At 41.5% G+C, this 22,724-nt stretch overlaps 1 protein-coding gene across 1 annotated transcript in view; it reads right to left on the bottom strand.

The window, feature by feature from the left end:
• The window catches only part of LOC117453322 (protein diaphanous homolog 1), a 52,843-nt gene extending 31,576 nt beyond the window's left edge, over positions 1–21,267 (bottom strand). Inside the window, exon 1 of the mRNA XM_034092133.2 lies at positions 20,355–21,267. Coding sequence (XP_033948024.2) covers positions 20,355–20,453 — 99 coding nt within the window. The 5' untranslated portion in view covers positions 20,454–21,267. The remainder of the gene's footprint in view (positions 1–20,354) is intronic.
• Positions 21,268–22,724: the final 1,457 nt, after the last annotated feature.

The raw sequence follows: 22,724 nt of genomic DNA, 5'->3' as shown, positions 1-22,724 counted from the left end.
GCTTACGGCAGACCACGCTTGAAAGTTTGCCGGGGAGACGCCTGGACACGGCGTCTACGAGCAGCAAACTTTCAACAGCGATAGCTAAATAGGTGGCTACAGCTTAACATTGTGGAGGACGAGGGGCTGCGTTAGATAATTTGGATCGCATCCAACGTGTCGACTGCACATCACAGCGCATTATTTTGACCCTAGGGGAGAACTTCAGTCTCATGCTTTGACTGTTATGAAGACAGAGGAGCGGCATTTCGCCGACAACTGTAAACAGGCAGGGTTGGGTTGTAACGGAATACATGTAACGGCGTTACATAATCAGAATACAAAAATCAAGTAACTGTATTCAGCTCGCGTTACATTTGAAAAACGAGTAATCTGATTACAGTTACTTTCGTAAACCTGAAGTGAATACATTTTGGATTACTTATTGGAATTATTGGTGGAAAGATTTCCTCTCAACATGTAATATTCATTACTAGTACGGTACAGCCGATTCGAATCATCAGAGCCGCCGCAGATGGACCAAAAAAGCGTTTTAAAAAAAAAATCGCGGGTCCGCTCGCTCAGTGAAACAATAACAACGAAACATGGAGGAACAAAAGTCTGCGTTTAAATCGTGTGTGTGTGTGTGTGTATAGGTGTTTGTGGTTACAACACATCAGCCTGCGGTCGCTCTTTAGTCTTTAGCCTTACTAATGATTATTTCTGAAGGTATACACAGTGAAGGCGGTGCGTGAAAGGCACTGCGCGGCACGCTCGTCTTCTCAGAGGCTGAGTTAACCCTCCCGCTGCCTCCTGGTGCTGCAGAGATTTCAAGAAGTGAAGGAGGTTTTCATTCTATAAAACAGCTGTGGGCAGCAAATACTTTGAAAGTCACAGACATGAATACATAGATCAAGGCAGACTGGTGCACACACTCTCCTGTTTTGCCAATCCGGTGCTTAAACAAATATAGCTCTAAACCCCTGGCCGAAATGTCCTTAAAATTAAGTCCGAGTTCGACATTTTAATTAATGTCCTGCCAACACTGGCAGGACAGAAGGCGACACGCCCGTTCTAAGCCGTGTCCTTCACTCCTCACAAGCTGCATCCCCAAAAAGTGTATTATGTTGTTACATCGTTTCAGATGTTGTGTTTTAGTTGTGCTCTTGATAAGCCATTAAAACGGTAAAAACACGTTCAGTTTCCTTTTGCTTTTTGTGTCTCCTGTTCACCAAAACATCCATCTGTGATGGAAAAAGAAAGTAATCCAAAAGTAATCTATAAGTAATCTGATTACACGTAACTGTAACTGTATTCAGATTACTTTCAGAGCCATGTAATCAGTAATCAGTAACTGATTACATTTACAAAGTAACCCTCCCAACCCTGTAAACAGGCTTGTCTGTTTGAGCAACTGGCTCAGTGCAAAGAAGTAGACAGGGTGTGTGCTTCTACTTTTACTCAAGTACAAGACCTGAGTACTTCTACTTTTACTCAAGTACAAGATCCGAGTACTTCTACTTTTACTCAAGTACAAGATCTGAGTGCTTCTATTACTCAAGTACAATATCTATACTTATACCACCTCTGTTTATAGCCTATGAAAAAAACTATTAAAAAACGAAGCCTAAAGCTACCGTTAGCAGATAGTGACAATGTATGCTAGTTCGCTAGCTCAATGATTCATTAAATAATATTGCGACAGAAAAACTTTTCAGTGCACATCACGCTCTGCCGCTCTGACAGGGAGCTCTGCTCTGAACACCTGAACGGCCCGTTCTAACAGCTGTTCACCAGCGGTCCAGTCTGTGCCACAGTGACTCCGGACCACACAGTTAATATTAACGAACGCACCCGTAGGTAATGTAGCTGCTGAAGCTAGACCATCATGGCGGAGCAGCAGAGCCGACAGGCAGGACGACTCGAGCACACAGCTCGCGCTTCATTATAATATATAAAAAAAGAACACCATACGTGTCATGATGGCACATAACAGCTCGTGGCCACAGATTACTCCGGGTCCCAAACCCCCCCCATACCCCAAATTGTTTTTATTGCAGATCTACATGAATCATACAAACAACCTATTTTGGATTCAAAACAGCGAATTTTGCCGAAAGGTGACAAGTTTGCATCCCTGTAAATACAAAATAAAGGTAAGCATTAAGGTGCAGCATTTCGATGAACTGAAATAATCTGTATTTGAACTGTACTGTACTAGTAGCTAAGCAGCCAGTTTGACATTTGGACTTGCTTGTCATTGTATTTTCATGTTTTTTTTAAGAAAAATTAACTTGTCCACATTGCTTGCCGAAAGGGCAGATATGCTGGCTCTAATGTCTCCTGCTGTGGAGAACACCCTCTCGCTAGGGACAGAGGTAGCAGATACAGCCAGGTAGCGCTTTGCTAACATGGCAACATAAGGATATTTGCCGTTTGTAATAGCTTTGGCTCGGTCTGAATTTTTTGAAAGTGGTGGAGGCTTACATGCTAGTGGGAGTTGGGTTTGCACTTCAGTCTTTTGGTACCGGTGATATTCACGTTCGGGTGATGCCTTTTCAAATGAGTGTGCAAGTTTGATGTATTGCCAGCCGCGTAACCAATTTTAGTTGAACAATGCCGACAAACAGCTTTGGTTCGGTCCACCTGTCTTTGTCCGTCATCCTTGTACGTAACTGCGAAACCAAAATGTTCCCAAACCGGAGACTTCAATGATGCTGGAGGATTTTTGAGCTCAACTTTATCTGCGTTCGCCATTTCGACAGTTCCTCAAATTACTGACTAAATTTGAACGCATCCCTGTGACCAGCTCTCATAGTATGCCTCTCGTTAGGGCTGCTCGATTATGGCAAAAATCATAAGCTCGATTATTTGGGTCAATAATTGTAATAATTATATATATATATATTATAATAATAATAATAAAAAGTAATGATAATAATAAAAAAATAATCGTTTTATTTCTATTACGTTGTTTTCGTAATCGTTGCCAGCCATAATCGTAATCGCGAATAAAATACGATTAATTGAGCAGCCCTACCTCTCGTCCAATGAAATGACGCGTTGAACCCAATGTGAGCAAATTATACTGAATGCTGCAACGCAGCACCTGAGATTACTTCCAAAAAGTTGCTCACGCGCACATGTGTACCGAACCGAAGGGCCCAGCCCCATACCGAATAATTTCGATACGAATACGTATCCCGTTACACCCCATTGTGCCAATGATAATAAACAAACATTTGCATAAAGCATATTTGTCCACTCATATGTTGATAAGAGTATTAAAAACTTGAAAAATATTCCTCTAAGGCAGGGCGGACTGGGACAATAAGTCAGGCCGGGAATTATACACCCAGCCAGGCCACTACCAGTTTTGTGTGCCATTTTGCTGGATTTATTTGTCAATATTTACAGCATTGCTGCCCATCGTGATAGCCCTCTAGTTAAAATCTACTGGCCAAAAATAAACATATGGACATGGGTTACTATCTAAAAAAATGTGCAAATCTATTTAGGAACCCGTTCATGTGAACATATTTTAAGTGGGGGTGGACCTCAAATCCTATTGGGGGGTCCGGGGGCATGCTCTTTGAGGGGGAAATAAAGAGACTACACCCATATGAAACAGAACTGTATACATTTAAATAATCATAAAATCATAAGAACATGGCCATAACCAATAACATACCATATCCAATATGAAAAAACATTGTTTATTTATTTGTTTTTGGTTCATTTATATGTGTGAGTGTGTCTGTGCTCCTGAACCAGCTTCTCCTGTCTACCTCCTCTCCCTCCTTCTGCTCCTCTTTGAGGCAGCAGCAAAGACTAGTTTTAGCTCTCAACAAGTTTTAAAAATGTATCTTGCCTTTTTTCACCTAGTCAACATTTTATTTGTATTATTCATGCATATTTTACTAATCACTCCCCCCTCAAATGGAAATATGTGTTTACATAAATGGTGACCAAACCGTTTGAGACCCACAGAGAAGTTAACTATCTAAACACTCGGAGTCCTTTACCTCACCAGGGGCCTCATTTATAAAAGGGATATCCACTCAAAAAATGGCGTACGCCAGTTTCTACGCAATGTTTGCGATTTATAAAATACTAACTTGACGGGAAAACGTGCGGTCCTCCACGCAAACTCTAACCCATGCGTAACCCCACCTAAGCACAAAAATGGGAGAGACGAGAAACTGCGACACCGTTGGCAGAAGGAAGAATGGAGAGAAATATGTGGAAATAATACCATAAATAAAATGTTACCTCTCATTTATCATATATGAAGAATTCATTTTCAAACATTGATTAAAGCCAATCTTAAAATGATTAAACAAAGGCCTGTTCGAGACTCCTCAGTGCACACAAAAACATAACTTGGAGAAATAAATAAATACGGATATGTTATTTAAAACCACCTCAAATATGTTGTGTTAATGTTATGAAATGTTTTCTCATAAATGATGCGGTAAGCAGGAGAACAGAATTACGTCTAAACTGACGCCGTTTTGCATTTCTATAGGTTGTGGATACGAGCATCGTTTTATATACTATCATGTTTAATCGTGTTTTATGCCGTTTGCCAAGACTTGATAAGTCACTCGTAAAACACAGGAGGTATGGAAACTAAGAACACCATATGTGGTAAATTGTACAGCTAATATAACGCAACACATTAGTTGCATTTCCTTTAACTGGTGGATATAGGGTTGCTGGGGGGGGGGGGGGGGGGGGGGTTGAGATGCACAGGATGCAGTGGAGACGCTGCGCACAGCTGATCGACAGCTGGGACACAAACCACCAAATACAAAAACATAATTCAGATCCAGTCGTCATGACTCCACTCCGGAGGGATTCCCCGATCATTTCTTACAGTTTCTCATCAAGGGGGGGGGGTCTCCTGTCCCCGGTACAAACACACTGCCTGAGGAAGGCTATGTGTATTTTTTTTTAGAGATGTCCCGATCCGATCACGTGATCAGGGATCGGAACCGATCACGTGATTTTCAAAAGATCGGAATCGGGAGAAAAAGGAAAAAGGCGGAGGTTCCGTGTGGTGGAAAGAACAGAGCTACGTTCTACGTTCAACACGACCAATCTAATACGCTACCTGAGAAACAAACACCAACAACAACACGACGAGTACACAGCGGCCACTCAGGTAACGGCACTGAAACAACCGACACCTTTAAAAGGAAAGAGAAACTGCCCCAGAACAGTGAAAAGGCCAAAAAAATAACAGCCAAGATAGCTGAATTCATCGCGTTGGATGACCAGCCGTTATCGGTTACCTTTTTTTTCTCTTAATGCATTGCATAAAGATCGGAAAAAATCGGTATCGGCAGATTGTCAAAATCAAATGATCGGAAGCAAAAAAAGGTGATCGGGACATCCCTATTTTTTTTGTCATGAACCTTTTTCGGACCACTTATTTATTTATTTTGGTGACGATCCGACCTCCATGCTGCTACTCTGGTTCAAACTACATCCACCAAACAATATGATTTATCTCCACCTCCCCAAAATAACCAAAATCTGACACGGTGTGAGATATCTTTTTTAGCTGTTCTGTCGTCATTTCCTGTGATCTTCTTCATGCAGTCAGTCAAAATGAATGAATGAATGGGCGTTTCTTTGACTATTTATAGGCAAATATGGGCGTTACGTGAAGCCGCAAAAGCTGCTCGGCATTTCGAGTCGATTGTGATTTATAAAGGGAAACCGGCGTAGGAAGTTCTGTACGCACTTTCCTCGCCGGTACGCAATGTTTGGTGAATCGGAAAATGTCGGAACATTTCTGTACCTATTTTTTGGATTTCTACTATGTAAGCAACCTTCCCACGTGAATCCTACGCACGGCGTTATAAATGAGGCCCCTGAGCTGTAGTTATAAGTCTCTCAGTCTGACAGCAGAGGACTCTCCTCCACCTTGTTGTTGAAACAGCTCCTTATATCCGTTAGCGCAGCTAGCTAGCACCAGATGCCAACAACAACAATACACGTAACCGGTGCGCGCGCTTTCTCTCTCTTGCTCGCGCCACACATACACACACACACCCTCCCGAGCTTGAATGACACACAGAGACCAATCGAGGGCATTAGTATGATCTGTATGAAAGTGGCCATGTCGGCAGGCCACATCATGTAGACAGCCAGTCACCCTCTGTGAGGCAGAGTCAGACCCACATTTGCGCAGCGTTGAGGTCACAATACATACGTATAAACATATTTTTTTTAAAAATCCTCAGAGCAGCAGGCCACTTTGCAGGCCAGGCCATCGGGAAACCTCCCGGTCCTCCTGATGGCCAGTCCGGGCCTGCTCTAAGGTACATTTAGAACAGATTAAAACATGTGCGATTAATCGCGATTAACTATGGACATCATGTGATTAATCGCGATGAAATGTTTTAATCGACTGACAGCTATTTTTAGATCCAAACAAGTGTAAAGTCAAAAATAGTCGTGCCATAGTTGCAACACTACTTGTTATTGTGTTATTATTTATTTATCTCAGACTTATTTATTTGTGTATGCTGGGGCATCTTGTGATAACCTCTTTAAGATTGTTTGATTTTTACTACAAATTATGTAAACTAAAAAAGTAGGGTCCTGTCAGTGATGATATATTTGTTATTTGTAAGGCAAAGTGATGCCAGTGTGTCTTAGTGCAATCAAGAGTTAAAAGCATACCTGAGATCATATCACGCATAGCAATTTTAATTGCCAAGATAATCATGAGAAGAAATTTCACCAAGCGATGCCTACCACCAAGACCATCACCTAGCCTGACGCAGTAACCAATCCAGACCAGTTATACCTCTGTAAGCTGTTTTGTTTTATGACTCAATTCACAGACCTTAGCTTACTTGCACCTCTGATAGGTAACTCTTGATAACTCTGGTGGTGGTGTTAGGTCTGAAGAACCATTCAAATAAACCCTTGTTTTCTTAGAAGAGAAGAGGCTGTCACACAGCACATTTGAACCTAACACATTGTCTGCTCACAAGTGGAGCATCCATTAGCACACTTTGCAGTAAGACCCGCACACACACTGATGTGCTGTTCGTATAGCCCGTTCGTTCACACGAGGCCGTAACGGAAACGCGGAAACGGACCCTGCAAACGATAACGGGTCCGAAGGTGGATAGATCTGCAACCGGAACGCTCTGGGGGGCCGAACGGCTCCGTGTGTACGTCCTCTACGATAATTTCTTGATAACGATGAAGCCATAGCCCCGCCTCTCCCCACCTCTGCTGCTCACTGCTGTAGCATGGTCAGTAGCTACTGTCAGTAGCTACTGACCATGCTACTGACCATGCTACAGATGTTAGTGCAAAAATCTACAGCTCCTCTACCACAACCATCAGCAACAAGTGGACATGGAGAATTACATGAACTACATGTTGCTAAATCCACCGCGGGGCATAAACAGAAGGGCAACCATACTCTGGGGTCTTTGCTGCTTTTGGTGTATTTTGTGGCGAAAGTACAGCGCCACTTAAAGGCCCGGCATATGTACTACAGCGTCTCCAGGGCTCCCTAGCGGTCTCGTGTGAACGGAAGACTTTTTTGATATCATATTCGGTTCATTTGCATTTTGTTTGTGTGTAAATGGGGTCTAACACAAGTTCACATACTGTATACAAATCTCAAACTTTCACCTCCACATTAGCACACAAACTGGTAAGTGTCTCCCACACACACATTCTCACCACTTCCCTCGTACCCTAACATACTCGGTGCACTGTTACAGCACAGAGACTTGGCTGATATGCGTGCATCATTGACTGCTCCTACGGATGACTGCAGCCTTCTGAATCCACAGAGACACAGGCAGGGATTGTTCCTATGGTGGCTCAGAGGCCCAAGAACAACCAGCTCATTACACACCTATGCCCTTAGACAGGCGTAAGTAATGAGAACTGCCTAAAAAATAAACAGCACAAAGCTAAAGAGGGAGCGCGCATGAAGGTTCTCCGTCAGTGTTTGTGGGTTTTGGCGTGTCTCTTCACCTGTGAGTGTGTCGCCGCAGAATGAACTCATGCAGAAGCTGAACGCCATGAATCACAAGCTGGCACATAGCTGATTAAGATATGCTGTTAATTATTATTTGATACAAGCCGCTACCCAAATAGCAACCGATGATGTTAACTAAACAAACACAACAGCGGATAGGGAAATAACAATACGATTGTTACCTTCATTACATTAGCTCACATGACAATGTACAGTCCAATGTCATTTCCACAACCGGAATTCTATTTTGGAGTTTTTCATTTCAACACAAATATGTTGCATCATTTGAACAGTGCATTGTCTTTGATTTGTTCAGGCAAATATGCAAGCAGGACCGTTGAAGATTCAAAATGGACACCAATGACCACATGTTAGTCTAATTAACCTTCAACTAACTTTTAAATGTAGACATTAACCATGAGCTGTTATCAATACAATTTAAACGTACACATGTAAACAGTTGTTTAAGCAACACAATCAATCAACACACACATGTTTTGCTGTGCAGATATGTCGCAGCCCACCTAACCATACCTGCTATATGTATCACCTTCAGCTACTGTAAGGCCAAACTCCTTTGATATGTAAAACATATGGTGTAATAGACCAATTCAAATGATCCAATCCTCATTCCCTATGATACCCACAGAAATCCCCCGAGCCGAATTTGGCAGTAGACTATAAATGTGAGGGAGTTTAGTGCTATTATTTCTTTAAAGTAGCTCCATAGAAACCTACTGTACAGACTAAGCCACAGAGAGTTCTGTTGAAATGAGAACCTGAAATAACACTAATCTTTATCTAAGATGTTTCCATAGTGACAGTGCCATTCACTCATTACCTGGTGATGGCTATTAAAGCCTCAACTATACATCAGCTAACAAAGTGATTATAATGTGAAGTAATGACAGATTTCAGGTTAAGCTAAATTTCCTACAGTCCTCGCCAAGACACCACAGGGTGTGGATTTGTGTCCAGCAGCTACATCTCTTCGACAGCCTCGAATGGCTTAACGTCTTGCTCCATTCCTACAGGAATAGACTGTCCTGCAGACACTGCTGTGGGAGCGCCACATAGGCCCGTGCTGTCGACAGTCGTGGTGTACAGAGCAGTCTGAGATTAGCTCTAATCTGTCAGTGAGGACTGGGGAGTCACAGAGGAGGACTGACACTGTAATCCTAACTAAACCCACCCCATACACAACAAAGGTAGGAGCATTCATATCTGTGAGAATCAGTCTACAGGTCTGTCCATCCACCTCTCTGCTTACAAGTGAAACAGAGAGTATTTATACTGGGAACATCCCATCACGACAACACTGCCCAAAATACAACCATACTTGTACAGAAAATATTTCAACAAATACCTATTTTGTCATATAATACATTCATGTAAGTTAATGAACTTAAATGAGGTGACGATAAATAAATACATTTTACATTTCTGATTTTATTTCAAAAATATGTATCATTGCTGATAAAATAATAATCTAAGCTTCTCATCTACATAGCTGACGGCTTACATCTGCCTACATTTGTTTTTTTAATACAGTTGGCAGTATCATAAGGCAAGGCAAGTTTATTTATATAGCACTTTTCAACGCAAGGCAATTCAAAGTGCTTTACAAAAAATGAAAGACATTAAGCATTAAAAAAGAAAAGCTAATAAAATAAACATTAAAAGGAAAAATACATGGATAAAAGTTACAGTGCAGTTTAAGATATGAATAGTTCAATTAAAAGCAGCGGCAAAAAGAAAAGTCTTCAGCCTGGATTTAAAAGTAGTCAGAGTTGCAGCGGACCTGCAGGTTTCTGGGAGTTTGTTCCAGATGTTTGGAGCATAATAACTGAACGCTGCTTCTCCATATTTAGTTCTGACTCTGGGGACAGAAAGCTGACCAGTCCCTGAAGACCTGAGAGATCTGGATGGTTCATCATTTAGCAGGAGGTCAGAAATGTATTTTGGGCCTAAACAATTCAGTGCTTTATAAACCAGCAGCAGTATTTTGAAATCTATTATTTGACACACAGGAAGCCAGTGTAAAGACTTCAGAACAGGAGTGATGTGATCCACTTTCTTAGTGTTAGTGAGGACTCGAGCAGCGGCGTTCTGAATCAGCTGCAGCTTCATAGATTTTTTAGTGAGACCTGTGAAGACACCATTGCAGTAGTCGAGTCTACTGAAGATAAAGGCATGGACAAGTTTTTCCAAATCCTGCTGTGACATTAGTCTTTTAATCCTAGATATGTTCTTTAGGTGATAGTAGGCTGATTTAGTAACTGTTTTAATGTGACTGTTGAAACTCAGGTCAGAGTCCATGACTACACCTAGATTTATCTGTTGTTTTGAACATTGCAGGCTGAAGCTCAGCGCTAACTTTTAAACCATTACCTCAGTTTTATCTTTGTTTAATTGGAGAAAGTTCTGACACATCCAGTCATTGATTTGTTCAATGCACTTACTCAGTGTTTGAATTGGAGCATAGTCTCCTGGTGAAATTGTTACGTAAATTAATTAACAATCATAATTATCATAAGGTAACAGGCAATGGGGGAGGGGATTTCAAAGCTATTCTACCATCCAACAAGCACTTCTGAAGGACCAGCGGCTTATGAAGCGACATATCTTAGCCTAACCCAGCTCAATCAGCCTTATTTTACAGTATAAACACAAAAGTTGACACACACACACACAGTTTTCTTTACATGAAATAAGCACAACACCCTGACTTACTCTGGAAGAATAAGAATAATAAAAAGCAATACTCAAAAGCCTGCCATATGCTTCTTCAGCAAGTCTGTCTTTAAGAAGCACCAAAGTACAGAAGTTAGTCACAGATGGTGCAGTTTGAATGCACAACACACGTTCTGTCGAAGGCTTCATCATGTGGCTTCTGGTGTGTTGACTAAGCAGTATGTAACTTTCTATAATATTATTTGTTGGCAATTCCGCGGCAGACAGGAAACAGGTGATTGTATTTCACACCATCCTCTGCCTTGCATTGACATTGTCAACAAATGTTTTTTTTAATTAATGGAGAAAAAAGTAACGGTATCAGGATAATTAAAGCAAGTATTGCATGACAAAAGTATTGTACAGCGCTTCGGTGATGTGGTATGAAATCTTACTGTTCATCTACTTAGGAGCCGTAGTCTATCACTTTTTGAATTAAACATTACAAGCATTTATATGTCCAGTTTATTAGTTGTGGGATTTCCTTCTCTGTCATGTGTAAACCTGTGAAGCACAATCGCAAATGTTTCCCCATTGTGTTGACCAACACAATATTCATTGATAACCAAACACAGAGCTCACAACACTAGGAGAGGGGTAACACAGCCCAAAACATAGACCACTACCATGGTTTCTATTGTATCTAAGGTTTGAAAAGGTGATGATATTTCCGCCACTTCTCCAAACAATGTCCAGTAACTCAATAAATAATACCTTCACACAGCAGCCTGGAATGTTTTAAAGCTCCTGTGATGAAACCTGCTCTGTGTTTTAACATCATCCAGGCCTCTAAAGATGTGGGAGTGGGCCGTGTGCAAACATATTTAGTAGACCACTGGTACCTCCTTGTACAATGGATGGAAAGCAGGGAAGGAAAGAGATAAGGGTAAGAAATAATGTGGACCAGTACGGAAGGATGAGCGTTATTTTTGCACAACTTCCTGTCACAGCCCGCTGTATTTAAGCAATAATAACAGGGTGGAAACGCTGACACACGTACGCGCGCGCGTGTGTGCGTGCGTGTGTGCGTGTGTGTACTTACACTAGAACACTAGAAAGAGCGTCTCTAACGCTGACAGAAAGTGCAGGAGATGCAGAGGTGGCCGTTTATTTGGAATAAAAGACACGAGACAACAAAACAAATCATACGCCATTGTCTGGACTAGCCTGTTTATTCCTTGTACCTGCTTAGACTTTAAACCTATGAGATCCTTCAACAAATATTTGAGCAAGTGAAACTGACTATGGCAAAATAGCTCGGGGCAACAAATGCAAACGTCACAGGCATTTGGTGAAAGTTGTTTTCAGGATAGAGGGAAATAAGCATGACAAAGAATGACATGCAGAGAAACAGAATGCAGCTTCCTCTACAGCCTCTCAGTAACACTGCACAACACATGCATGGTACAATATGAAACACTACGCAAACACAGGCTGCAAGACCTGATTTCATGCACAAACAACACACAAGTAACACAAAGGGTGTCAGCTGCACTTTCTGACAAGGACAATGGAGAGTTATGACACCGACAGTTCTTCATCAGTAGAAGTTAGCTGTCAACCGGCCTAGCTTTTCTTTCCGTCTCGTCAACCATTATTCATACTTCCTGTCTGCTCAATGTCAGGCCGTGCTACTGTACGACTTAGCTTTGCACAGCAGTCTCAGAATAGGATGCATCTGATCAGCTTAGTAGGTGACAGTATGACATTAGTAGTAGCAACAACAAAAACACTTCCTCCTCAGCATGCGGTTGCTATGGTCTGGTCTAATTTGACAGCAACACTTGCCTTCTGTGAATTGTTCATGGTGACACAAACAGAAAATTAACTTCTTCTCCTTCAAGTGAATCGTGTGAAAATAATCACGATAATTGAAATTCACAAAGATTATTATGTTTTATTTATTTGAAATCAGTAAGCAAGGTCAAATCCTATATCATGCAATCCCTACTCGAGCTGCAACTTATGATTATTTTATTATGGATTCATCAGAGAATGTCTTACTATTTTTTTCTGTTGATTAACAAATAGAATAAATCAATTTATGATGTCAGCACTTAGGTCCACATTGTGATGTATCCTAGATGTGTTGTAATGTTTGTCTGGAATTCCTTATAAAAAACACTTTATAGATGAAATACCACACGGGAGTGTCTCCTTTTAGCAGAATGAAATACTGGACATTTCCTAAAGAGAGGGGATCTTCATCGTCTCAGTAAAGCTCTTATTCACAGTTGCCATAACACATTAAAGTGCCAGTCCTGATCAAATGTATTACAACATTCAGCAAGGTTAATGTGACAATTCAGCAGTCTGAGTTATTAGGTCCATTTAAGTGGGAATTATATTACAGCAATGTTACGAGGAAATTCCACGTCTGCGGTGGTGGAGAGGTAGCTGCTGAAAGTTTGGAGACTTTGGTGCCTGAAGCAGAAAGCTAGGACCGCCACCATTACATAGATACAAAACGATATTTCATAACTAACCAGCTCTCAGACAATTGATGTTGTCTGATTGATACAGGCTCACAAAGTGAAAGGGATGAGGAATAAAAAACTTCAGAAACAAAAAAAACAACCCAGGTGAAGATGAGATTCCTCTCTAAGTATGATATTTCAGCGGCGTGGTGACTCTGCATTCCTCTGTGTGTTACAGCACTTTCATTACACAACTGAGCTCTACCATCCAGTCACAACAGGCTTCAGAGCAAACCCAACAGCTGCTCGTCTCTTTCTGTAAAGCACAGTAGGAGCACAGCGAACAGAGAGCACTTCTGTGTACATGTTAGGGCTGTGCAATTAATCGTATTTTAATCGCGATTACGATTATGGCTTGCGACAATTATGAAAACAGCATAATTGACAAAATACGATTATTTTGCTGGGTGCGCTTTCGCCCCTCCCTAAAAGCCCACTCGGCCACGTGGGAGTGACATGTGTTGTGAGTGTTCAGCGCGAGCGAAGATGTCAGAACAAGAGCAGCAACTCGTTAAAAAGAAGGGTAAAACTATTTCTACTATTTGCAAGTACTATTGTCATTACATTTCACATCGCTAAAGATATGTGCCCAGTTAGCACTGTTAGCAACCAGGGCTTCAAGCAACTTGTCAACACGTTGGACAAGCGTTACGCGATGCCGTCTCGGTATTATTTCAGCAGGTCTGCGCTGCCTGCACTATATGACACATGCCGTGGGGAAGTTGAGAGAGATGTGGCTTCAGCTGACTACTTTGCGACCACAACGGACCTATGGTCTAGCCCAGGGGTGCCCAACCAGTCGATCGCGAGATGTGTCTAAAAATAGAACAACAATATTTTGTTTTATCGCTAATGTCCTGTAACATAATCTTCCTGTGCCAGAATAATGCACTTGAACGCATCAAAGCTTTGTGATTGGCCGGCGTGACCCCATGTGTCGGGGCGTGGCTGAGGGTCTTCAGTACAGGTGGCTTGTCACCTGCCTGCGCTCATCTCTGAAAACCAGACCATGTCAACAGGCTGGTGTTTCTTGCAAAAAATCTGTAAGAGATGAAATGAGCAGCCCTACCAGCATTTGCCATGGTGGCCTAAACATTTTTATTTGGTCTTAAATTCTAGTTCAACATTTATTTCCTGTTACTTCTGGACCATGACGGTTGGCCAGCCTTCAACGTTTAACTGAGTGGAATAATGAATATGTTTTACCAAAATGTTGGCTATATGTTAAGGAGTTTTCAGTAGGTTGTGACAGTGCACTGCAACATATTTGATTTAATTTATTTTGGTCTAATTTATTTTTATTTATCATATTAATAATATATGTTTAGTATGGTTTTGGAAGTGCGCTCCAACATATTTGTTGATCTTGTTTATTGGTAAAATATTATTTGTTTTAAAGTTCAATAAATGGTCAATGAATAATCGTCAAAATAATCGTGATATCAATTATTGACCCAAATAATCGTGATTAGGATTTTTGCCATAATCCCTAGTACATGTTATTCATTATTACGCTCGTCCATGGCAGATTATTGTAGAGCTGCAGTAAATGCACCTATTTTAACTATTGCGTTGACAATGATTAGTCTATCCGAGGATGTTGAAGAACTGGGATAGATATTTGAACGTTATATTCTGACATTTTACAGACCAAAAGATTCTTCTGCAGATAAAAATATATAATATTTATTTGCAGCCATAATTATTCCAACAAGTGTCTTCATTTCAACTTGTTATTAGAAATCCATTCTCTACATGTTCATCTATCACAGGTCTCATTAAGTTAAACATGTATAAGATCCACAAGAGCAAACCTGCTCTCTGTGAATTCAAACTTTTATTTCTGTTGTACTTTTGTCTTCATCTCATCAGTTATGTCACCTATCTTCCACAACTATAACACCTGCAACTAAATCCCTGACTTGGGGAGTGTGCACAGGAGCAACATGCGTGAACGTATAAACTATTGACAATTATTGAGAATAAAATCAGTCATTTTAGCTCCCCAAAGCCATCACCTGTAACTTGTTATTATCGTTGACTGCACCCCCACACTCCTGTGCATTTTTCTACCTCCATTAATCTTCTTATCTCCATTTCGGGTTTTCTAGCTTCTTTATCACTCCCTTTTTTCTCTCTCACTGTTACACACTCTCTCTTCTCTCCCTGTTTCTGCCTCCCCTTCTCTCTCTCTCTCTCTCTCTCTCTCTTTCTCTCCCAGTCGCTCACTGCAGCTCAGCTTTGCTCTGAAATACTCCCGTTCACTCCGAGCCAAGGGGCCCTGCCACTAGCAGTCCATAAAGCACTCCAGTTTCATGCTGGCACTCTGTCAACCTATTCTTCAGCTCACAGTATGCTCTTCTTCCCCTGAGATGTAGAGAACACGAACTGTGTCTGTGTGTTACTAGGGGGGTGTGTGCGTGCGTGCGTGCGTGCGTGCGTGCGTGTGTGTGTGCGTGTGTGAGAGAGAGAGTGATGGGGACTAGAACAGACATAAATAAAACGAAAGAAGGCAAAAGACACATTGTAACTACTCCACTTGCCTCAGACGACATGAGTCAGACTGTGATTAAAGACGTGTGACCTGGCTTCATTCAAGGGCGTGTTTGACATTAGGCTTCTGCTGAGGTGGTTCCCCCAGGAAGTCGGTGCACTGCTGCACAAAGTCACATGCACAGGCACCAGATTTCCTGCTTGAATGAAGGTGCACTTATCCTTGCAATTAGTCATGATCAACACCAACATGTTAACCTTCCTTAACCCGTGCCAAATGACGATGTATGCACCTTTGCAAAATACAAAGATGGATAAATGTTAGTCTGACAACGAGCAACAAGTGCCACATAAATACAAATGTAAAAAAGGTTGCGAGTGAAATTATTTGATTGCGGTATTCCTTTAAAGCTGCAACACAACTTCAGTTACAGGATGGGCCAAATGATCATGAGACGAAAATATGTCACAATATGCATCAGGAAAGAACTAAAACTTGAAATCTCTTCTATGATCTGATTTCAATTCAGAGAGCTACAATCCAATTGCTAAATAATTTGTTATGAACCCATGTGTTTTATTTCCAACTATGTTCTTATTGTGAGTCCACATGCACACTCAGATGAAATCAGTCCATTTGATTTGATAACAGAAGTAATCCAACAGGTACATTGACGCTGCAAGTAGGCCTGTCGCGATAAGCAATTAATTGACTTATCGTACGATAAATAAAAATGAACTTGATAACTTTTCTGACCTCGATAAATTGCCGTTTACATGCGTGTTTGTTTACATAAGGATGTGACCAGTATTTTAGCCAGGCGCGCTGTGTCTGCAGGCCCGGCGCGCTGTGAGGGGCGGGGCTCACACACAGCCAGGTCAGGACACTCTGCGTGCAGCCAAATTAATAATATAGAGCAGGAGACAACGTGTGACTTACTCGAGGGGAATTTGAAGTTAGATGGTGTGGGAATATTTGGGATTTAAGCCAAATCAACGAGGCGAACCTACGGACTTGAATGAGCCGGGCGGTGTGTCGCATTTGTTTTAAAAAGGTAGCAACAAAAGCTAGCAATACGACCAGAGCCTACGACCAACCTTAAACTGCACCTGAAACACAACCACCCCATTCCGTTTTCGCAGCTGGGAGCAAACACGGCAGCTCGAGAGCCCCCACCTTCCCTACAGTTTGCAATCAAAGATGCATTTGCCCGACAATGCAAACATTCAACGTTGGTGTTCCTTGCATATATCATTATATATATATATATATATTAGGGCTGTCAAGTTAACGCGTTAATAACGCAAAAAAAAGTTGTTGTTGTTGTTAGTTGGATGGTGGGAGATTCTAGCGAGAGATATGGATACAAAAAAATGTGTTTTAAACAGCACACAGCTGATGCCGACAGCCCCGCTCCTGCCGCTCGCTTGCGGCAGACCACGCTTGAAAGTTTGGCGTCTACGAGCAGCAAGCTTTCAACAGCGATAGCTAAATGGGTGGCTACAGCTTGCAGGACAATTAACATTGTGGAGGACGAGGGACTGTGTGAGATAATTCGGATTGCATCCAACGTGTCGACTGCACATCACAGCGCATTATTTTGACCCTAGGGGGGAACTTCAGTCTCATGCTTTGACTGTTATGAAGACAGAGGAGCGGCATTTCGCCGACAACTGTAAACAGGCTTGTCTGTTTGAGCAACTGGCTCAGTGCAAAGAAGTAGACAGGGTTGGGAGAGAGTGTAAGAGAGAGAGGTTCCAGGTTGTTGTACTATTTGTCATTGTTCCAATGATAATAAACAAACATTTGCATAAAGAGAGGTTTTGTGTGATTTAATTCATTTTTTATAATTTAATGTATTTGTTTATTTCAATTATTATATATAATTAATATATTTGAATATTATTTCACATTTCATTTGCAATGTTGAATGTTCAATAAAAAAAGTTCTGTTTGAAAGGATGTACTTGAATTATTATTATATATTATCATTATGTCAGTGGTCTAAAATGTATCGTTTATCGCAATAATTTACGGGAAAATGTATCGTCCAATAAAATTAATTATCGTGACAGGCCTAGCTGCAAGCATGAGCAAGTAAGTATATACTTAAACTCTATGAATGCTCAACTAAAAAGAGAAAAATATGTGCTGCTTAGAATCAGATACATTTTTCTTTTGATCACTTGGAGGGCCATTTCTGCAGTCCATCCTCTGACACAGCTGTTAGAGCCTGAAGGGAATACTATGCAACACAGGCTCAAAAGCTAACCTATGGTATTATAGAAAGAAATGCATTCAATTATTATGAAACGCCAATAAGTGGTAAACAGCCAATGAAGGTCTGAGAGAAATGTCCCAGAAGCCCCAGAAGAACTTCTACATGACAGACTTCAGCAAACCCTCCTCCTAATAAAAGAGTACCTGCCAAACTCAAAGAGATTCCCCAGAGCTCAAATCTGTGATCTACCAGTCACCTTGTATCCCACACAACTGTCCAAGACAGTGAACCGTGGCTAATCCACACTGCCCCTGCCTGCTGGGTTGATCCAGCCTGTTTGTGTCAACAGTCTTTATGGACGCTGATGATGATGCTTTCTCTCTGAAGAACACTATAGCGCTTCACAGAACACAGCTAAAGGACCAGCTTATGGCTTCAAACGTACTACATGAATCATGCTCAGTTACAGAGGTACCTGTCAGCACAGTGGATCCTGGTAAGCATTCCTGTGAAGGTCACGTATGTCAAACAACCTGTGTGTGAACTGAGACACACAGGTTGTTTGACACACACCCATGTGCTCACGATTACACACATTTTTAAACAGCAAGCGAACATTAAATCAATACAGAAGGTTTTTGTAAGATGAGTACACTACAGGGGTGATGTTGCGGTTGAGAAAAATGTGACGCAATGCATAGAGAGAGACTTGGCTTCTTATTGATGATATTTTGGGGGTTTGAATAGTATGTTTTTTTATAATAATACATACATTCTCCATGCTAAAAATGGCTATAGTAAGCTATTTGGGTTAATTGCGAAGTTTGTTAGTGACATTATTCCAACAAAAAAGACTTCAATCCTATTTCAGTCATCCAAAAACTGGGCCCGTGTCTCGAAAAAGACACAGTGACTAAAACTGGATAACCCACCCACACCGCTTCATTCAGTCCCTGGTGGCATAACGGAGAGACATTCACACAAGGATTTTGGGTTAAAAAGAAAGCTGGCTGGCAACAATACACACATCCTTCAGTCTTATATATCTCATCAAGATATCACTGGTATGTCTGAGGAGAGGTGAAAGCGGAGCGTGATGAAGTCAAGATAGTTGAGAGCCGATGACACACTGTAGATTAATGACAGCACACATGTCTACACCCCATAACCTCTTTCTGAACTATGAAAAAAAAAACCTCTTCTTAAGTCGGGCAGTGCTGCTGGACACATGCACTCACACCAGCAGGCAGAATGACCCAGACTCAGTGCTCTAAGGACATTGCACAATCAATGTCCATGACGCATGTTTACTTATAGCCCTACTTAACCTGTATGTGCAATTGAAGTACTGTAAAAATATGCGATTTAACACATACTTTATTTATTTTTAACCATATTTGTCACTGTTTTTAAACACTGAAGAAGCACAAGAACATGCATTTATTAACACTACCACACAGGCAGTTTTCCCTACTTTATTGACTGTGTATGTTCATTAAAACAATGCTTGTAACAAGAAACACAAACTCCTACAACTATCTCCTAGCCATAAGCATGTTGGCCTGTATTAGCATACTATCGACATTGAAGGTTCTCAACAACAAGCATGCAGGGTTCTGTATGTAAAAATAAATGTTATTTTGTAAGAAACTGTTTGAGTTGTGTGTGTGTGACCAGATGTGACTTTTGTGCATCATCTTTGGTTACCGTTCACAATATCAGTTTTCACTTGTTGCTAGACATTGCCAGGGGGTTAAGTTACGCAACAGTTTGCGCTGGCTGAAGAAAGACATAAGTACAGGTGACTCTTACTGCTCTGCTCTCACAGAGACACCACACTGAGTCACAGACAGGTAGACACCATATCTGATGTCATCCCAATGATTAGGTCAGCATGGGAACATTCAACGTCCCTCTGCCACACCTTACCATAAACAGTAAGGTCATTTGTTTGAAACAATTCCATTAAATAGTTTCAATTTGTATAGTGTTTACAATACATGAAGTCCTGTTTCTTTACAAAACACAACAGTACAATGCTGGGTCTTCATTTAGTGTTTCCAATGTTAACAAAAAGTACACTTGAGTTAGTTCTTGACGTGTTGCAATTTGACAGAATTGACTTACAGTTTATTGCACAGTCTCTGTTTTCATAGTTGGAGAGCAAGCTTCTACTTCCTCATATGTTGTCATTTACTTGTTGACCTGAATCATGATTCCTACAGGGTAACATGTTGAGCTCTATTGACAGCTGGTGCACAGCTCTTGGTTTGAAGGTAATTACAGGTATAGTGGCAGTTAGTTGCTTTGTAGCTTCACTTTGAAACATGAGAGGAAGAATATGTAACCCTCTATGGAGTAAGAGGCACAACTTTTGAACCCATGTACAAATCATTAAAAGTGCAACAAGTTGAACCTGATACTCACAAATTTCTTTTTCCCATCTCCATCCTCGTAGCTCTTCTTTGATTTCTTGTCCTTCTTGGGACCGGCCGCTGAAGCAGAGTTCCCCGTGTTTGGATCCATACTGATAATTTAATCCGTTTCCTTGAGTTGGGAGACAGAATAAACCCTTGTGGCGGTAATCTCCCCGAACTCAATCGTAAAAAAAATAGCAAACGTATCCTCAGAAGGTGTTTCAAAACTTTGTTAAAAAGCCAACTGTTGATTCCCTTGGGCCTAAACTAGTGCCTGGCTAACTTAGCCACAATTAGCACAATGCTGCTAATGATTTGGTAGAGAGCCAACTACACCAAACGAGCCCCTCGCTAAACCGCCTGTCTGTATCACTGAAGGAGGGAAATTCAAAGCACAACCCAAGCCCTCGGAAGGAAAAGTACGAACACTTCCTGTTGCGTTAATAAAATACAAAAAACGACTTATAGTATCCACGTGTGACACGAACCGATACGTTAAACAAAGTGAACTTTGAGTCTCGAAAGTATGCGGTAATAAGTGAGCTAACTGTTAGCTTCAGCTACGCTAGCTCTTCTGACAACAGTAGGTAAAGCCCCGTGGAAAGAAAAAAAACTCCGCTCTTCCCACTTCCACCAGTTGTTTCGGCGACTACAACACGGGTGACGAGATGGTATTACGGATGAATTGGCCCGACTTGTTTTCTAAATTAGTTTCCATGACTGCTACAAGTTTATTTAACTTTTAACCCCTAAATGACAGGGGGAAGCGAGCGACTACGGCTTTAGCGGCAGAGGAGTCTGTTCTTCTGACAGTGGGTCAGAGCTGCTGGGAGGAGCCTGTGCGTTGCAGCTACACCTGAGAGGATTTAGCTGACAGTTCTGCCTGCACATAGCTGTGGCTCCAGCCGTACTGACATCATTACAGCTCCATGAAAGAGTTACCCGGGCGGGATTCCTGGTATAATGAAGACAAGTCTCAATACTTGCTGTCCTGCTACAACAGAGGATGCTAAAGCCCCCCACAGACCGCAGGAAAGCAGAAGCTCTGCACATCTTACGTTGCAAACTGAAAACTCATCTATTAAGAACTGCATGACGGCCCAAAAAAACTCTGGTTCATGACCTCATCACACAAAATGTGTAATTATCTGAATACATTATTATTATTATGATTATTATTACTTGTATTATAATTATAGAGTCATTCAATCTATATTAAGGCCTACTAACATGTACCATGTTGTGTGTGTGTGTTAATTATTTTGGGTAGAGGTTCACATAGGCTACCGATTGGACCAAGAAAATATGGTGTGGACTGGTAGCTGGAGAGGTGCCAGTTCACCTCCTGGGCCCTGCCGAGGTGCTCTTGAGCAAGGCACCAATCCCCCAACTGCTCTGGGCGCCAGCTAACTGGCCGCCTCTTCACTCTGCCATGCACCTGTCCTATCCTGCATGTGGTTCTGTTTGTGCATGTATAAGACATTTCCCTGTTGGGGATTCATGAAGTATGTCTTCTTACATCCTTTGTGAATGCATGTGGGTCTCTGTTGTTACCCACATGAATATGATCCGTTTAGTTTCCCTCCTGACTTCCCCTTGCTTTTACTCTCCGGCCTCCCTCAGCCCCTCTCCATCTTTTAATTAATGTTTTGAGTGTTTATGGCTTCTGGTGCAAGTGTCATGCTCTATCACAGGGCTACTGGACCAGAGACCCTCCCAACCCTCAGACAAGTACCCACTTACCAGGGGCGCCCTCTCCTTTCCCTCACTGATCCTGAACACAACCTCCCCAAAAGGATGCACATTATATATGCAGAAGGAAAGAAGGAAACAGCTGAGGCGCAGCTTTTCTGCTGTTTGTTTACCTTCCTGAAGATCACACTTTTGATACCCAAGTGGTCTTTATCAAAAGTGTGCTCTGTTGCTATCACAAAGTGAAATAAAAACGTTTTGTTTTATCCTATACTGCAACAATTATCTCCCAGATTGATTTTGTGGATTATGGTATGCTCAATGTTTCACTTTATTTAATAAATGTAACTTGCATATTAAATATCTGTAGAGATCTGTAGAGCAACAGGGGATAAGAACCTTTGTTTTCCAACATTCTATCTGTCAGGACAGGTGCTGTCTGTTTGCTGTAACACGAAGTATCTGGGACACATCATCACAGATGAAATGGCTGATGATGATGACATGTATAGACAGCGGCGTGTCTTATATATACAAGCCAACATGTTGGCTAGAAAATTCTCTTGGTGTTCAGATAAGGTTAAGGTGAACCTCTTTAGAGCGTATTGCACTCCTCTCTATACTGCCCCCTTGTGGGTCAAGTATAAGAAGGCGAGCCTCCGGAAGCTCCAGGTTGCATATAATGACT

This window comes from Pseudochaenichthys georgianus, chromosome 10, assembly GCF_902827115.2.
Source record: "Pseudochaenichthys georgianus chromosome 10, fPseGeo1.2, whole genome shotgun sequence".
Classification (NCBI taxonomy): domain Eukaryota; kingdom Metazoa; phylum Chordata; class Actinopteri; order Perciformes; family Channichthyidae; genus Pseudochaenichthys; species Pseudochaenichthys georgianus.
Note: the sequence above shows the minus strand (reverse complement) of the source record. Positions and strands in the feature narration are given on the sequence as shown.